General features: G+C 53.5%; 1 protein-coding gene across 1 annotated transcript; it reads left to right on the forward strand.

Moving 5' to 3' along the window:
• The first annotated feature begins 198 nt into the window (after positions 1-198).
• On the forward strand, positions 199-10,774 carry ODR4 (odr-4 GPCR localization factor homolog). The gene is given in 5 exon segments (XM_061580724.1): positions 199-808; positions 5,519-5,857; positions 5,859-6,851; positions 9,558-9,717; positions 10,544-10,774. Coding segments are annotated over 4 exon segments (1,629 nt in total). The 5' UTR covers positions 199-808; positions 5,519-5,524; the 3' UTR covers positions 10,687-10,774.
• The last annotated feature ends 4,400 nt before the right edge of the window (positions 10,775-15,174 follow it).

The following is a 15,174-nucleotide window of genomic DNA, read 5'->3' on the forward strand; positions in this document are numbered from 1 at the left end:
GTAGGATGTGACGTCACAACGTCACGTTCCTCAACTCCCCCAGGTAAGATGGCCGCCTTTGTCACGTGACGACTCGCATCACGTGACCCCCCCTAACCCCCTCCCCCACCCCGCCCCGCACACTGCTGACGTGTCACGTGCCGGCAGCGGACTGATCCGATTTTTTTTGTGCGAATCGCCGAAACCGATCCACTCCGCGATGTTTGCGATCACTCCGCCCACCGGGGGCGCAAAGTAGTCCCCTCCCCCACCCCCCTCAGTCACAACTCGCGCCATTCACATCGCGGGCGGCTACACCACAGATCGTGGGCGGTGAGGCGAGGCGTGAATTCGACTCCGAGTTCTCGTTGCATCACGGACCGCGGGGGGTGGGGGTTAATCAAAGAGATCGGCACTACTTTTTGGGGCCAATTTGGTCAAGAATCGAATATTTAGACAGCGCTGTTTTCGATTAAATTCATCGATTCCTCATAAGAAACGGTCAGGGTATGGCTATCGATTCAGCCTTGGTGAATCGCCCTTTGCAATTGTATTTACGCGAACGAGGAAAAATCGATTCCGAGACGATCCGATTTCAAATACGTTCCAATAAGGATATCGATCCGCGTCCATGCAAAGTAATAGCGAATTTGGGAATCGACACAGTCCAGCCTGCAACACCGTAATATCGATTCACCGCGCTCTGTTTGAATTGGGAATCGATTGATAAGTGTTGGGGGGTGGAATCGATTCCTCCACGTGTGGCTTGCTCCGCTCTCAACGCGGCAACAGCTGCTGGACCGGGAGCTGAGACAGCGGCACCCCGCAGGTGACACACGCAGTGACACACACACCCCGCAGGTGACACACACACCCAGTAGGTGACACACGCAGTGTGGCACACGCAGTGACACACACACCCAGTAGGTGACACACACACCCAGTAGGTGACACACACACCCAGTAAGTGACACACGCAGTGTGGCACACGCAGTGACACACACACCCAGTAGGTGACACACACACCCAGTAGGTGACACACACACCCAGTAGGTGACACACACACCCAGTAAGTGACACACGCAGTGTGGCACACGCAGTGACACACACACCCAGTAGGTGACACACACACCCAGTAGGTGACACACACACCCAGTGTGGCACACGCACGCACCCAGTGTGGCACACGCACGCACCCAGTGTGGCACACGCACGCAGTGACACACACTGTGGCACACACACACACTGTGGCACACACACACTGTGGCACACACACACTGTGGCACACAACAACAACAACAACCGCCATTCGCCACTAAGTGGCGGTGACGTCACCACGATGCTTGTGCCAGGCCAAGTGCACCTTGAGGCCACGTGAAGTGTCGAACGCCCGCTGGCAGGTCACGGGGCAGACCCAGGTGCCACGGGTCGACTGACCGAGATGACCGAGATGACTGGCTGATGCACCACCTGTGCCCCCTACTGTACCAACTTGCTGTGCTTTAGCCACCCGGCGCTCCGCTCGTTGTTGTGAGCGTCGCTCCTCCGCCCTCCGTTGTTGTTGGAGGGCGACTGCCTCCAACTGCCCAGTAGCGTCCTTCACGAGCCTCCTCCACTGAGGCCGATCTTGACACCGCTGGTACCAGTCATCGGCAAGTCCACTCAGCTCCACGTCCTCCTGTACCACATCACTCCATCTCTTCTCCAGCCCGTGCCGCGCCCGTCTAGCCCCCTCGATCCGGCCGAACAAAAGCTGTTTAGGCATGCGGTGGCTGGGCATGCGGGCTACATGACCCAGCCAACGCAGCCTTGCCTGCCGGAGGAGCTCACTGATGGGACTTTGTCCAGATCTTTCAAGGATTTGTGAGCTCCTCACACAATCCAGCCTGGTTAAACCCAGGATGGATCGTAGGCAGGCCAGCCTAAATGTTTCCAACCGGCGAAGATGCTCCACTAGGGGGGTCCACGTTTCGCAAGCGTAGAGAAGGGAGGGAATGACCGTGGCCGAGAAGACCTGAAGCTTCGTGCGGAGCGACAGACCAGGTAGCTTCCACACAGCGATACGCAACCGATGAAAATATATTGCCGCTCGACTGATTCGGAGTGAGACCTCTGCTGATAAACTGGAGCCGGTCATAAGCACACTGCCCAGGTATGGGAAACTCTCCACTCTTTCCACAACTGCCCCATCACTAATTGGGAGTTGTGGGGGTGGAGTGTCCTATGGTACAAAATACCCAGGCAGGTGCTTAGTTTTGGTGGGGCTGATGGTAAGGCCCCACCTCTTAGTGGCACGCTCCAGTCTCAGCAGCAGCGTCTCCAACTCCTCTTCTGAATGAGCAGCAATTACCAGATCATCGGCATACATAACGTGGTTGACCAATAGGGAGCCATCCCTTGATCGCACCCGGGCATCGATCAGCCTCCCATTATATCTGTACCAAATGGAAATTCCCCCGGTACAGCTATTGAAGGCTTCACGAACTACGCGGTCAAAATAGATGTTAAATAATGTGGGAGCCAGAGGACATCCCTGTCGCACCCCAAGGTGTACAGGGAAAGGCTCCGACTCCCGGACTGTGGCACACACACACTGTGGCACACACACACTGTGGCACACACACACTGTGGCACACACACACTGTGGCACACACACACTGTGGCACACACACACTGTGGCACACACACACTGTGGCACACACACACTGTGGCACACACACACTGTGGCACACACACACTGTGGCACACACACACTGTGGCACACACACACTGTGGCACACACACACTGTGGCACACACACACTGTGGCACACACACACTGTGGCACACACACACTGTGGCACACACACACTGTGGCACACACACACTGTGGCACACACACACTGTGGCACACACACACTGTGGCACACACACACTGTGGCACACACACACTGTGGCACACACACACTGTGGCACACACACACTGTGGCACACACACACTGTGGCACACACACACTGTGGCACACACACACTGTGGCACACACACACTGTGGCACACACACACTGTGGCACACACACACTGTGGCACACACACACTGTGGCACACACACACTGTGGCACACACACACTGTGGCACACACACACTGTGGCACACACACACTGTGGCACACACACACTGTGGCACACACACACTGTGGCACACACACACTGTGGCACACACACACTGTGGCACACACACACTGTGGCACACACACACTGTGGCACACACACACTGTGGCACACACACACTGTGGCACACACACACTGTGGCACACACACACTGTGGCACACACTGTGGCACACAGTGACACACACAGTGACACACACAGTGACTGACACACACACAGTGTGACACACACACAGTGACTGACACACACACAGTGTGACACACACACAGTGTGACACACACACAGTGTGACACAACAACAACCGCCATTCGCCACTAAGTGGCGGTGACGTCACCATGACGCTTGTGCCAGGCTATGTGCACCTTGAGGCCACGTGAAGTGTCGAACGCCCGCTGGCAGGAGGTCACGGGGCAGACCCAGGTGTCACGGGTCGACTGACCGAGATGACTGGCTGATGCACCACCTGTGCCCCCTACTGTGCCAACTTGCTGTGCTTTAGCCACCCGGCGCTCCGCTCGTTGTTGTGAACGTCGCTCCTCCGCCCTCCGTTGTTGCTGGAGGGCGACTGCCTCTAACTGCCCAGTAGCGTCCTTCACGAGCCTCCTCCACAGAGGCCGATCTTGACACCGCTGGTACCGGTCATCGGCAAGTCCACTCAGATCCACGTCCTCCTGTACCACATGACTCCATCTCTTCTCTAGCCCGTGCCGCACCCGTTTAGCCCCCTCGATCCGGCCGAACAACAGCTGTTTTGGCATGCGGTGGCTGGGCATGCGGGCTACATGACCCAGCCAACGCAGCCTTGCCTGCCGGAGGAGCTCACCAATGGGACTTTGCCCAGATCTTTCAAGGATTTGTGAGCTCCTCACACAATGCAGCCTGGTTAAACCCAGGATGGATCGTAGGCAGGCCAGCCTAAATGTTTCTCACTGGCGAAGATTCTCCATTAGGGGGGTACACGTTTCGCAAGCATAGAGAAGGGAGGGAATGATTGTGGCCGAGAAGACCTGAAGCTTCGTGCGGAGCGACAGACCCCAGGCAGCTTCCACACAGCGTTACGCAACCGACGAAAAGATATTGCGGCTCAACTGCCCCATCACTGATTGGGAGAAGTGGGGATGGAGTGTCCGATGGTACAAAATACCCAGGCAGGTGCTTAGTTTTGATGGGGCTGATGGTAAAGCCCCACCTCTTAGTGGCACGCTCCAGGTTCAGCAACAGCGTCTCAAACTCCTCCTCTGAGTGAGCCGCAATTACCAGGTCGTCGGCATACATAACGTGGTTGACCAATAGGGAGCCATCCCTTGACCGCACCCGGTCATCGATCAGCCTCCCATTGTATCTGTACCAGATGGAAATTCCTCCGGTACAGCTACTGAAGGCTTCACGAACTACGTGGTCAAAATATATGTGAAATAATGTGGGAGCCAGAGGACATCCCTGTCGCACCTCAAGGTGTACAGGGAATAGCTCTGACTCCCGATCACGTAGTTTTACCCGGGCCCGCTCACCATCATAAAGGTCCTTAATGATTGGACTCCAAAAGCATGAAGAACAACCCAGAGCCCAGGGCTATTGATGGTATCGTAGGCCTTGACCAGGTCAATAAAGAGATGTAGATCCTGTTGGATTCCTTATACCTCTGCTGTAGCTTAGTTTAATATGCTTCACGTGGTCTTGTGGTAATTAAATGGAAGGTAGAGAGGTTGCGCTGAGAGATTGAACTGCGGTATTGTGACGTGGGAGGGCGATGTGTTTCTGGTCGCTATTGCAGACACACCACTTGCCCTACAGAGGAACACTTTGCAATAAAGTTGTTCCATTTCACACCCCCCCCCCCCACCCCTCTGGAGCGCACCCTAACTTCTCCGGAGGACGGAACACGACGTGGAGTACATCTACTCATCATCGACTCCGAACTTTATTATTATTGTTGTCTCCTTAGCTGGACCTGACTATCCCCCCTCACAAGGATTCATGACTGAGTGAAGAGAGGGGACTGGGCGGACCGGCTACAATAAGCGGCTGTTATCATAATTGGGATTTGGGCGGACTATGTATTACGGAATTCAGCTGCGGTGTTGTAGACGTGGGAGGGCGATGTGTTTCTGGTCGCTATTGCAGACACACCACTTGCCCTACAGAGAAACGCTTTGCAGTAAAGTTTTTCCATTTCACAAACTGCCCCTCTGGTGTTCAGCTGTTGTGGAGTCACCCCAACTTCTCTGGAGGACAGAACACGACGTGGAGTAAATCTACTCATCATCGTCTCTGAATTGTTGTCTCCCTAGCCGATTTGTCCCCCCTCGTGAGTATTCATGACCGCGGTATGAGAGGGGATGGAGGTTAACCGGCTAGACTCACACGGTACCCCCCCCCTCCCACCTCCCCTAGGCCCCGATGGCCCAGACGGCCCGGCTCTTCGTGGCCGAGGAGGCTGCCGAGCGAGCTCTGAGCTCGGCCGCCGCCACGGCCCCGGCCGAGGGCCGCACCGGCCTCCTGCTGGGCCTGACTGGCAACTCATCCACCTCCTCCGCCTCATCGCCGTCGAACCGCGACGTGGTGCTGCTGGCCGTGCCCACCCCGGCCCGCGATGACGACGAAGAGGAGGAAGAGGACGGGGAGCGTGCGGGGGAGGCGTGGGCGGCGGAGCACGCCCGCCTCGTCCGCCGGATGCTCCCGGGGGGCATTGCCATCCTCGGCGTTTTCCTCGCCTTCCCCGGCGGCGACGGCGTACGGCGGCGACACCGAGAAGCGACAGGCCAAGCTGCGGCGGCTCCTGTTCGTGGTGGAGCGTGCCCTGGCCCGGGGGCGGCCTCCACAGGGAAGAGGAGGAGACGACGACGACGATGACGACGAGGCGGACGGGAAGCACCGAGCCGCGCTGCTCGCCATTGGCCCCGGCCGCTGGTGCAGCTCCTACGACGTCCGCGACGCCCAGGCGGCAGTGTCGCGCGCCGAGTGGAAGCTACGGCCGAAGCCGCCGCAGCACCAGCAGCAGCAGGGCGCGACGCCGCTCCTCATCGAGCTGCGCTGCACCCTGCACCTCGAGCTGCGCGCGCCGCTCTCCCCGCCCGGCGGTCGCGGTGGCGGAGCGTCGGCCGCCGGGGCCCTGCGCGCCGCGACGCGCCAGCTGGCGGGGCAGCTGCGGCGCGCCGTGTGCCTCGTGGACGGGAGGTTCCTGCGCGACAATGAGGCCATCAGCCTTGCGGACGGCGGCGGCGGTGGCGGCGGCGGCGGCGGTGGCCGGCGGCGTCTAAAGCAACAGCAGCAGCAGCGCCCGTCCCCGCCCATCGCCGTGCGGATGCTGCTACCGCCCCCCCGGGACGCCACCGGGGCCGCCGCCCCCGGTGCCGGGGGACCGTGCCCCCACGGCCTGCTGCAGATCGTTGGCTCGGCGAGCTGCCGGGCGCTCGTCAACCCCCAGCAGAGGCCGCTGCTGGCAGGGCCGGCGCTGAGGGCGCTCAAGGCGGACGCCGTGGCCTCGCTGTGGACGCGCTGCGAGCTGCTGTTGGAAGAGGAGGAGCTCGTGGGGGCGGGGCGCGAGGCCGCGGCCACGGCCAAGGTCCTGCCTCGCCGAGTCTTCGTCCCCGTGCCGGGCCTGTGGGGTGCCCGCCTCTGCCACTTTGCCTTCCCCGACGAGACGGCGGCCGACTGCGCCGCAAGGGTCGGCGAGGTCCTGGGCCTGGGACTCGCCGGGGCGGAGGAGGTGGAGGAGGCCGAGGAGGTGGGGACTGTTGTGTGTTTTCTGCCACTATAAATGTCCACGCGATGATGATGATGATGCTATTAGGCACTTGGTTGAGCTGCAATCATTTGTGATGGCCGGGTAGCTTCTGAGAAAGAGCTACGTAGCAGCTCAGTAGGGGGGCCTCACACCTGGTAACATAAAAATAGTTTAGTTTTAGTATGGGTCTCGATGAAGATGAGTCTCTGTGGGTCTCTACCAGTCTGGTTCTCTGTGGGTTAGTGTGGGTCTGTATAGGTCTCTGTGGGTCTGTATGGGTCTCTGTGAGTCTGTATGGGTCTCTGCAGCTCTCTATGATTATTGGTCTCTGTGGGTCTCAATGGGTCTCTATGAGTATGGGTCTCTGAATATGGATTTCTATGGGGCTGTGTGGATTTCTATGGGTCGCTGAGTCTGCATAAACATGCGTTTAGAGCAGGGGTGGGGAACATCTGGCACCACGGGCCGTATAAGGCCCGCAAAATTATGTTGCGGTTCCATCCATCATAGGGGTGAGTTAATTAAATGTTTGACCAAATATAACAGGCTAATCTTTAAGATGAGAATTTTGTATGGCCCGCGAATTATGTTATAAATGTCCAAATGGCCCTTGGCAAAAAAAAAAGGTTTCCCATCCCTGGACTTTAGAGTATGTGGCTGCTCCTATAAATATCCACTTGATGATGATAAGCCACTTGGTTGAGCCGCTATTATTTGTGATGGCCAGGTCGATTTTGAGCTAAATAGCTCGATGGGGCCTTAACCTGGTAAAATAAAAAATGTCTTATAGTTGTGAATGTCGCAACCAGTTTAGAGTATTTGGCCGCTGTAAATCTCCACGCGATAAGCCACTTCGTTGAGCTATCATTTGCAATAGCCAGGTCGTTCCTGTACGTACGTATGCGTGCGCGCGTTGAACTTCTCTTGCACTGTACGTAGCCAACTGTGCTAATCGGAGATGTAGTCGGGGAGTGAGTGGGTGGGTGAGTGGCTCAGTGGGCCTTCTTACCTGGTGAAAGAAAATAAATTAAAAATCAATAGTTTAATTACATCACGTTGGATAGAGACACCACGGAGTTATTCCTTAACGTGTTGAGCGAATGCTGGACGCAGCCACCTATTTCAAAAGGTGATTTGTGACTTTGATCCTAACCACCCCACAATTACTTGCAGGAACTAATTACATTGACATATTCCCTCAAGGTCCTTAAGATCTTCCAATCTCCCAACTGCTCAGCATTCTTAAGGGTCTCTAGGGCTGCACTCTAATGGCGATCGGTTTGCTAGCGTGGCACCCGCATGCTATGGAATGCCCTTTTCCGCTTTAAATCAGGGCAATCGGAGTCGGTGGGTATATTTAAGTCTTTGATTTGAAATCCCATCTTTTTTTAAAGTGGCCTTCCCTCTCTAGTTTGGTCAGTTTCCCCCTGGTTCTGTTTTTGTTTCCTGCTTTTCATGCATTGGTGCATTGAGATCCTAGGATGGAATGCCGCACTGTGCATTTTATTTTATTATTAATGTTAATGTGCAATTTTATTGAGGGTCTGGGACTGTAGCGTTTGCTGCCTTGCCCAAGCTTGGGAATTGGTGCACGAATGCAATTTGAGATTGAATGCGGGGACTCCTCTACTTACGAACATTCGACTCAGAGATACGATCACACCTGGTCCCGTGTGGTCCATTTGCCTGTTCAGACCGAGAGTCTTAAGTTCAACCGCCCTGTGTAATAGACGGCAGTGGTGGCATCTAAATCTGCAGAAGTGAAGAAACTGACATCTATATCTGCAGAACGTGAAGAACCAGCGGCATTTACATCTGCAGAACATGAAGAACCAGTGGCATCTACATCTACAGAACGTGAAGAACCAGTGGCATCTACATCTGCAGGACATGAACCAGTGGCATTTATATCTGCAGAACATGAAGAACCAGTGGCATCTACATCTACAGCAGATTATACAACTTTTAAAGCCATTCCCCGTGTTTAGTGTACATGCCGTAACAACACGTTTTGAATCAACAGGAGTAAAGTTGGGACTTACGAACAGACCTCTGGAACCTAACTCGTTCGAAAGTAGAGTATTTCCTGTACATACATAGCATCGAGCAGTGCGTCGTTTTCCATACATTATTGATACATGCACAGCACCTCCGACTTGCACGGTTGACTACGTACGGGGCAAAAGAAGTTCGAACGTGCGTTAGATCACTTGCGTTACACGTCGTACGGTCTCTGTTCTGGATGACCCACAGTGGCACGGCTACTACTTTTGAAGACCGAAACAGGAGGAGGGTTTCTCCACAACTCTGGCTACATCTACAGCAGATTATACAACTTTTAAAGCCATTCCCCGTGTTTAGTGTACACGTCGTAACGACACGTTTGGAATCGACAGAAGTAAAGTTGGGACTTGCGAACAAATCGACTTACCAACACAGACCTCTGGAACCCAACTCGTTCGGAAGTAGAGGAGTCCCTGTACTGTATATACTTTATCTATTTTTAAGTATTTATTTCGCATTAAGCTACTTACCTTTCCCACGCTTTGGCATTCCTATCGTTGTTTGCGTTGTGTCGTGTGTTGTGTATTCTGTGTATGTGTTAGTCTCGTAACTTTTTTTGACATCTGTGAGAACAAAAGCGCTTTCTTGCTTATCAGATTGCTCCTCCGGGAGATTAATGAACATTTCAATTCTCATTCCGAGGTGGTGGCCATGGTGGTGGAGGAGGAGGAGACCACGGGACCCATCGTCACCGCCGATGGCGCTGATGGTGATGATGGGAGTGGAGGAGCGTGTGGACCGGAGGCGATGAGGAGGAGAAGGAGGAAGGAAGAGGAGGAGGATGGGAGGGGTGGTGTGCGAGGTTTGTGATGTGTGCATGTGTGTATAAGTTGAACTTTAGTATAGTGCTGTAGTGTATAGCGTTGTGTGTGTAGTGTAGTGTATAACGTAGTGTGTGTGTAGTGTATAATGTGTAAAGTGCTGTGTATAGTAGTGTATAGTGTAGTCTTTGTTCAATGGCTAAGCCAAATCTGCTGCTGCTGCGAGGATGATGAGCGGAGTTGACGTGATGATTGTTTACTCTTCTTGGTTCATTTGATGTGACGAGCACTTTGTGCATGTAAATGAGTGCGAGGAGTGGGGATTATTGGTGTAATGCACGACCATTAGACTACAAGGCCAGCCTAACCAAGATAATACATATTTTCAAAAAAAATTATTTGACCAGGTGTAAGGCCCACTGGAAAACCAGCTCCGTAGGCTATTTTTCAGAAGTGACCTGGCCATCACAAATGATAGCAGCTCAAACAGGTGACTGATATCACCGTCATCTGTGGACATTTCTAGCAGCAGCCACATACTCTAAACGTGTGTTTCTAAATTAGGACCCGGAGAAAAATCCACGCGACCACGGGGAGAGAGAGAAACGCCAACTCCAAATATACAGAAGGGAAAGATAGTCAGAGTCAGGATAGAACCCACGACCTCCTTTATGCCAGGCGAGGAAGTTCACATCTCCTAGCCACCGTGATGATGATAGAGAGACATGCAAACTCCAAATATACAGCAGAAGGCATAGTCAGGGTCAGGATCGAACCCACATCCTCCTGTATACCGGGCAAGGTAGTTAACATCTCCTAGCCACCGTGAAGTTCTGAGTGAAGTAGTGTGGGGACTGCTCATTCCAGGTGAAGTCGGCACTGCCGGGAGGCTGTGCCGCTCGCCGGCCTGGCTGGTGGTGGGCGCCGGAGTGGCCGTGGTGGCTGTGGTGACCATGGTGCTGCTGCTCTACTGCGACGGTGGCCGACTGAGTGACGAGGAGGAAGAATGAATACACGGCAGTGGCGGCGGTGGTGGCGGCGGTAATTTGCGTGAAATAATGAAGGGGCCGATGATGATGAATAAATAATAATGCTGAAGCGAGAGAGAGACAGAGTGGGCTGAGTGGCGCGAGCGTGGGTGAGCGATGAGATCGGCAGAGCGCGGATGTAAACTTTTTGTTGTTATCAGGAGTAAGGCCCTGCTGAACTGCTGTGTAGCTCATCTTCTTGGTTCTTTCGGTAAAGTCACGTAGAAGGGAAATAATAAAATAATAAAAATATTACATAATAAAATAATTCTCACGACGTTTCGGCCACAACGCAAGCAGCCGTCCTCAGGTGAAGAACAGGTCTGTCGGAAAGACAGTGTCTGAATGAAGACCAAGAAGATGAATCCCTGCAGTCACGAAAGCTTTAAATCGAAATTTGCTGTGTAGCTCTTTTTCAAGAACGACCTGGGCCATCACGAATTATAGCAGCTCAACCAAGTGGCCGATATCATCGTCATCATCATCACGTGGACACTCATAGCAGCAGCCAAATACTCTAAAACGCGTGACGTCGATTTTCCTCCTCCTGATGCCGAGGATAAATGGGTGAGGTTCAGGACTGTGGCTCACGCAGCTGCAATGGCTGCTTTGGGTACACGGTCCAAACATCCCCAGAGACCCTGGCTGATGGAGGTTCCAGCTGGCTGAGAAAAAGCGACAGGCCCACTCCCACCGTCCGCAGCATCCCACGTCGGTGTTGTATATACCAGTGGTTAAAATAATGATAAAATAATGTATTAATGTAATTATAAAAGTGTAATCTTAATAGCAGTTTTATTTATTTAATTCTATACAATTACAGTAGAACCCCTCTTAATAACCACCCCTGTTAACGTTGAATCGCTTAATGACGGACTTGCATAGAGCCAAATGTGTAGTGTATGGTAGTGTAGTGTATAGTAGTGTAGTGTATAGAAGTGCAGTGGAAAGTAGTATAGTCAATAGGCCTGTGTGTCTCGAGAGACAATTCTTTTGCACCTTACGAGGTCAGCTGTAGGTTCTGCAGCGCCTAGAATAACTTAGTAGGCCAATCCTTGAGTGGCGATCCTTGCCACAGCAATTGCAAGTGAATGCGGTGGCAGCTCCAGAGGTATTTGTTGCTTTATCTTTACGTCGCTCCCTCTTGGTCTGCTAAGCAGTGTGTCTTTTCTCCTCGCCTCTCCTGAGGCCTGTTTTCACAGCCTGCTGCCATCTGAGTCGGTCACCGGCAGTTTGCTCCCAGTCACCTGGGTTGATGTCGCAGCTCTTCATGTCCTGTTTGCAGACATCTTTGAAGCGCAGGACTGGGCGACCAGTGGCTCGTGTGCCTGATGCCAGCTCGCCGTACAAGATATCCTTGGGTATTCTGCCATCCTGCTTGCGGCGCGCGCGTCCAAGCCATCTCAGGCGCCTATGACTGAGTAGAGAGTACATGCTAGGAATGTTGGCCATGTTGAGGACTGAGGTGTTGGGAATGCGATCTTGCCATCTGATACCGAGGATGCGCCTGAGACATCGGAGGTGGAATGTGTTTAATCGATGTTCTTGATGGGCGTATGTTGCCCAGGACTCAGACCCATAGAGGAGGGTGCTAAGTACGCAGGCCCGATACACCTGTAGTTTGGTGTTGAGCGTCAGGGATTTGTTCTCCCACACTCTTTTGGTCAACCTGAACATAGCTTTAGACGCCTTCCCAATGCGCTTGTCAATCTCTGTGACAAGTGACAAATTGCAGGTGATGGTGGAACCCAAGTAGGTGAAGTCCTGAATGGCTTCAAGGGTGTAGCTGCCAATGTTTATGGAAGGGGTGTCTGACATCCTGGCCCATGACATTGTTGTTTTTTCAGACTGATTGTAAGGCCAAAGTTGTTGCAGGCATTGGCAAGGTGGTCGATGAGTGTCTGCAGACCTTGTTCTGTGTGAGCTGTCAGCGCAGCATCGTCAGCGAATAGGAGTTCTCTGATCAAGGACTTTGCTGACTTTGGTTTTGGATCCGAGATGGCCAAGGTTGAAGAGTTTGCCATCAGATCTTGTTTGGAGAAAAACTCCCTCTTCTGCTGTCCCAAAGGCATGTGTGAGCATAAGTGAGAAAAAGATGCCAAACAGTGTTCCCTGGGACTTTCACTCCCCTGATCCCCTGGCTATTCCGTATCGCCTTTGCGAGAGGTTCCATGCCCATTACGAACAGCACCGGGGACATCGGGCAACCTTGCCTTACCCCCGACTCCACTAAGATCGTCTCTGAGAGTTCTCCGTTCACCATCACCCTGGTCCTAAGTCCTTGGTATATGCATCTCACCCATTCCACCAGGGGTTCCCTCACTCCCATTTTGTCTAGCACTGCAAAGACGTACTCGTGTGAGAGCCGATCGAATGCCTTTTCCAGGTCCAGACTTAGGAGCCCCAGGGGGCACCCTCTCTCTCCCTCCACCTCGATCGCCTCCCACAGTAGCACCAGTGAGTCCGAGATCTTTCGTCCCGGCACCGCGCATGTTTGGTCGGGCTCGACCACCTCTCCCACCACCCTCCCCAAGCGAAGCGTGTCGTGACTGTCTTTGCCATGATCTTATAGTCTGAGTTCAAAAGCGTAATTGGCCTCCAGTTTCTCAAATCTCTCCGGTCCCCCTTCCCCTTATACATCAGTGTGATCAAGTTCAAGTTCATTTATTAGGTATAGCCCTGTGAGCCATTCGGCTCTTGAATCGGGTGCAACCGCAATAAACAAAAAACTAAAACATGAACAAGAAAACATCTTAAAGTGAATATGTGACTAAGTGCAAACAGAAAATCCAAGAAAAGACAGCAAAATATTGCAGAAAAAACACCGTACACCAACGCTGTGTGAAAAAATCCCAGTGGGATGCAAGTCAAACAACAACCACAAGACAACTTAGATTAAGGCCATCAGTCTTACTCCGTACTACACCAAACAAACATGGCCAAACCAGTAAACTTTTCGAAATCAAAATAAAGCAATGAGACAGTGATCATAGGAACTGTGACGGAATTTTCACAATAAACGACAAACAACATGTACTACCAAAACCCTGCAGCCATAGCTGGCTGCATGCGTCACTCCACAACAGCAGGAGCATCAATCGGAGTATTATCATTTTTCAATGCACCTTTAAAATCAGCACACTAAATCAAAACACAGGTCATACTTTGCAGCGATCATCCGGGGCGAAACATTTTATTTTAGGCGACTGAATAGCACTGGCAGCTAGGAGTGTACAACTCCTCGAGAGCAGTTTTAAGTGAAGATCTCATACGTAGTGACTCAAGTTGCAATTTATTGGCTGAGCCCCTCACTCATGTCTTCTGGCACCAGGCCGCCCTCCAGCATCTCCCTGCAAATTTGCAGCATATCCTCCTTCAACAAATCACAAAAAGTGATGTAGAATTCCGCCGGGATTCCATCCAGTCCCGTTATGATCTGCCGTCTCGTGGCCAGCAGGGTCGCCACGTTATTCCACATGTCCATCCTTCCTGCACATGTCGTGGGGGCGTACACATTTATCAGTCTCAGTTCCGCATCCCCATAGGATACGTCCACATAGTGGAGACGTCCCGGGATCACCTCTTGGGACCCCGTTATTTGTGTACCCCTCCTGCCTAGGAGGGTAAACCACCCCCGTGCATCGGTTTTCATTGCCCCCTGACCAGAAGTAGTACCCGTCCCAGCCCTCCAACAGCTCCTCCCGGCCCAGGGTATATGGTAGGTGACATTCTTGGAGGAAGACCACCTCCCTCTTGGTAGCCTGCAGCAGTTGCATTATCGCTCCTCTCCTCCCCTTTCCCTTCAAACTTCTCACATTCACGGACGCCACGGTAAGTTCCATGTCGGGATGTGTCTCAGTCTGACTCCACCCTCTCCGCTCACCCTCCGTAACAGCTTTCGTTCGCCAGCTCCCGCAGCTTCATCTTGCCCCTTGTTCTCAAGGGTTTCCCCCTGCGCCGGCTCCCCACCATTTCCTCCATCCCCTCCCTCGAGGCCTCAGTGTCCGGCGAAGAGTCCAAGGGTTCAGCGCTGCCTGAAGGGGCGACTCTTTTTGGGGCTCTCTGTAGCTTCCTTTTCCTTCCGCTTGGTCCCTCCCATGTCTCGCTGCCACCTTCCTCCTGCTGTCGTTCCCCTTTTCCTTCACCGCCTCCACCCAGTCTTCCACGGTCGTCTCGGAGATGCTGCCCATGCCGTCGCTCCCCTCCCCCGCCAGCCCCCCCTTCTGCTCGCTCGATGTCGATTCCTCTCATTCCGCGGGCCTCTCCCCTTCTCCCGCTACGCCCGTCGCCGGTGGCCGCTGCTCGGCCACCTCCACTCGCTCCTTCCTCTCCAATTCCCTATCCGGCCCCAGTCTGGTCCCGCCCCCCTCATCCCCCGCCGCCCCCCCCCCCCCCCCCCCCCCATACGCCCTAACCCTGTTGGCATACGATTCCGGACAGTTTCTGTATAGATGTTCTCTGCTACCGCAG

This window comes from Lethenteron reissneri, unplaced genomic scaffold (assembly GCF_015708825.2).
Source record: "Lethenteron reissneri isolate LAM-NWPU_2019-01 unplaced genomic scaffold, ASM1570882v1 scaffold_121, whole genome shotgun sequence".
Classification (NCBI taxonomy): Eukaryota; Metazoa; Chordata; class Hyperoartia; order Petromyzontiformes; family Petromyzontidae; genus Lethenteron; species Lethenteron reissneri.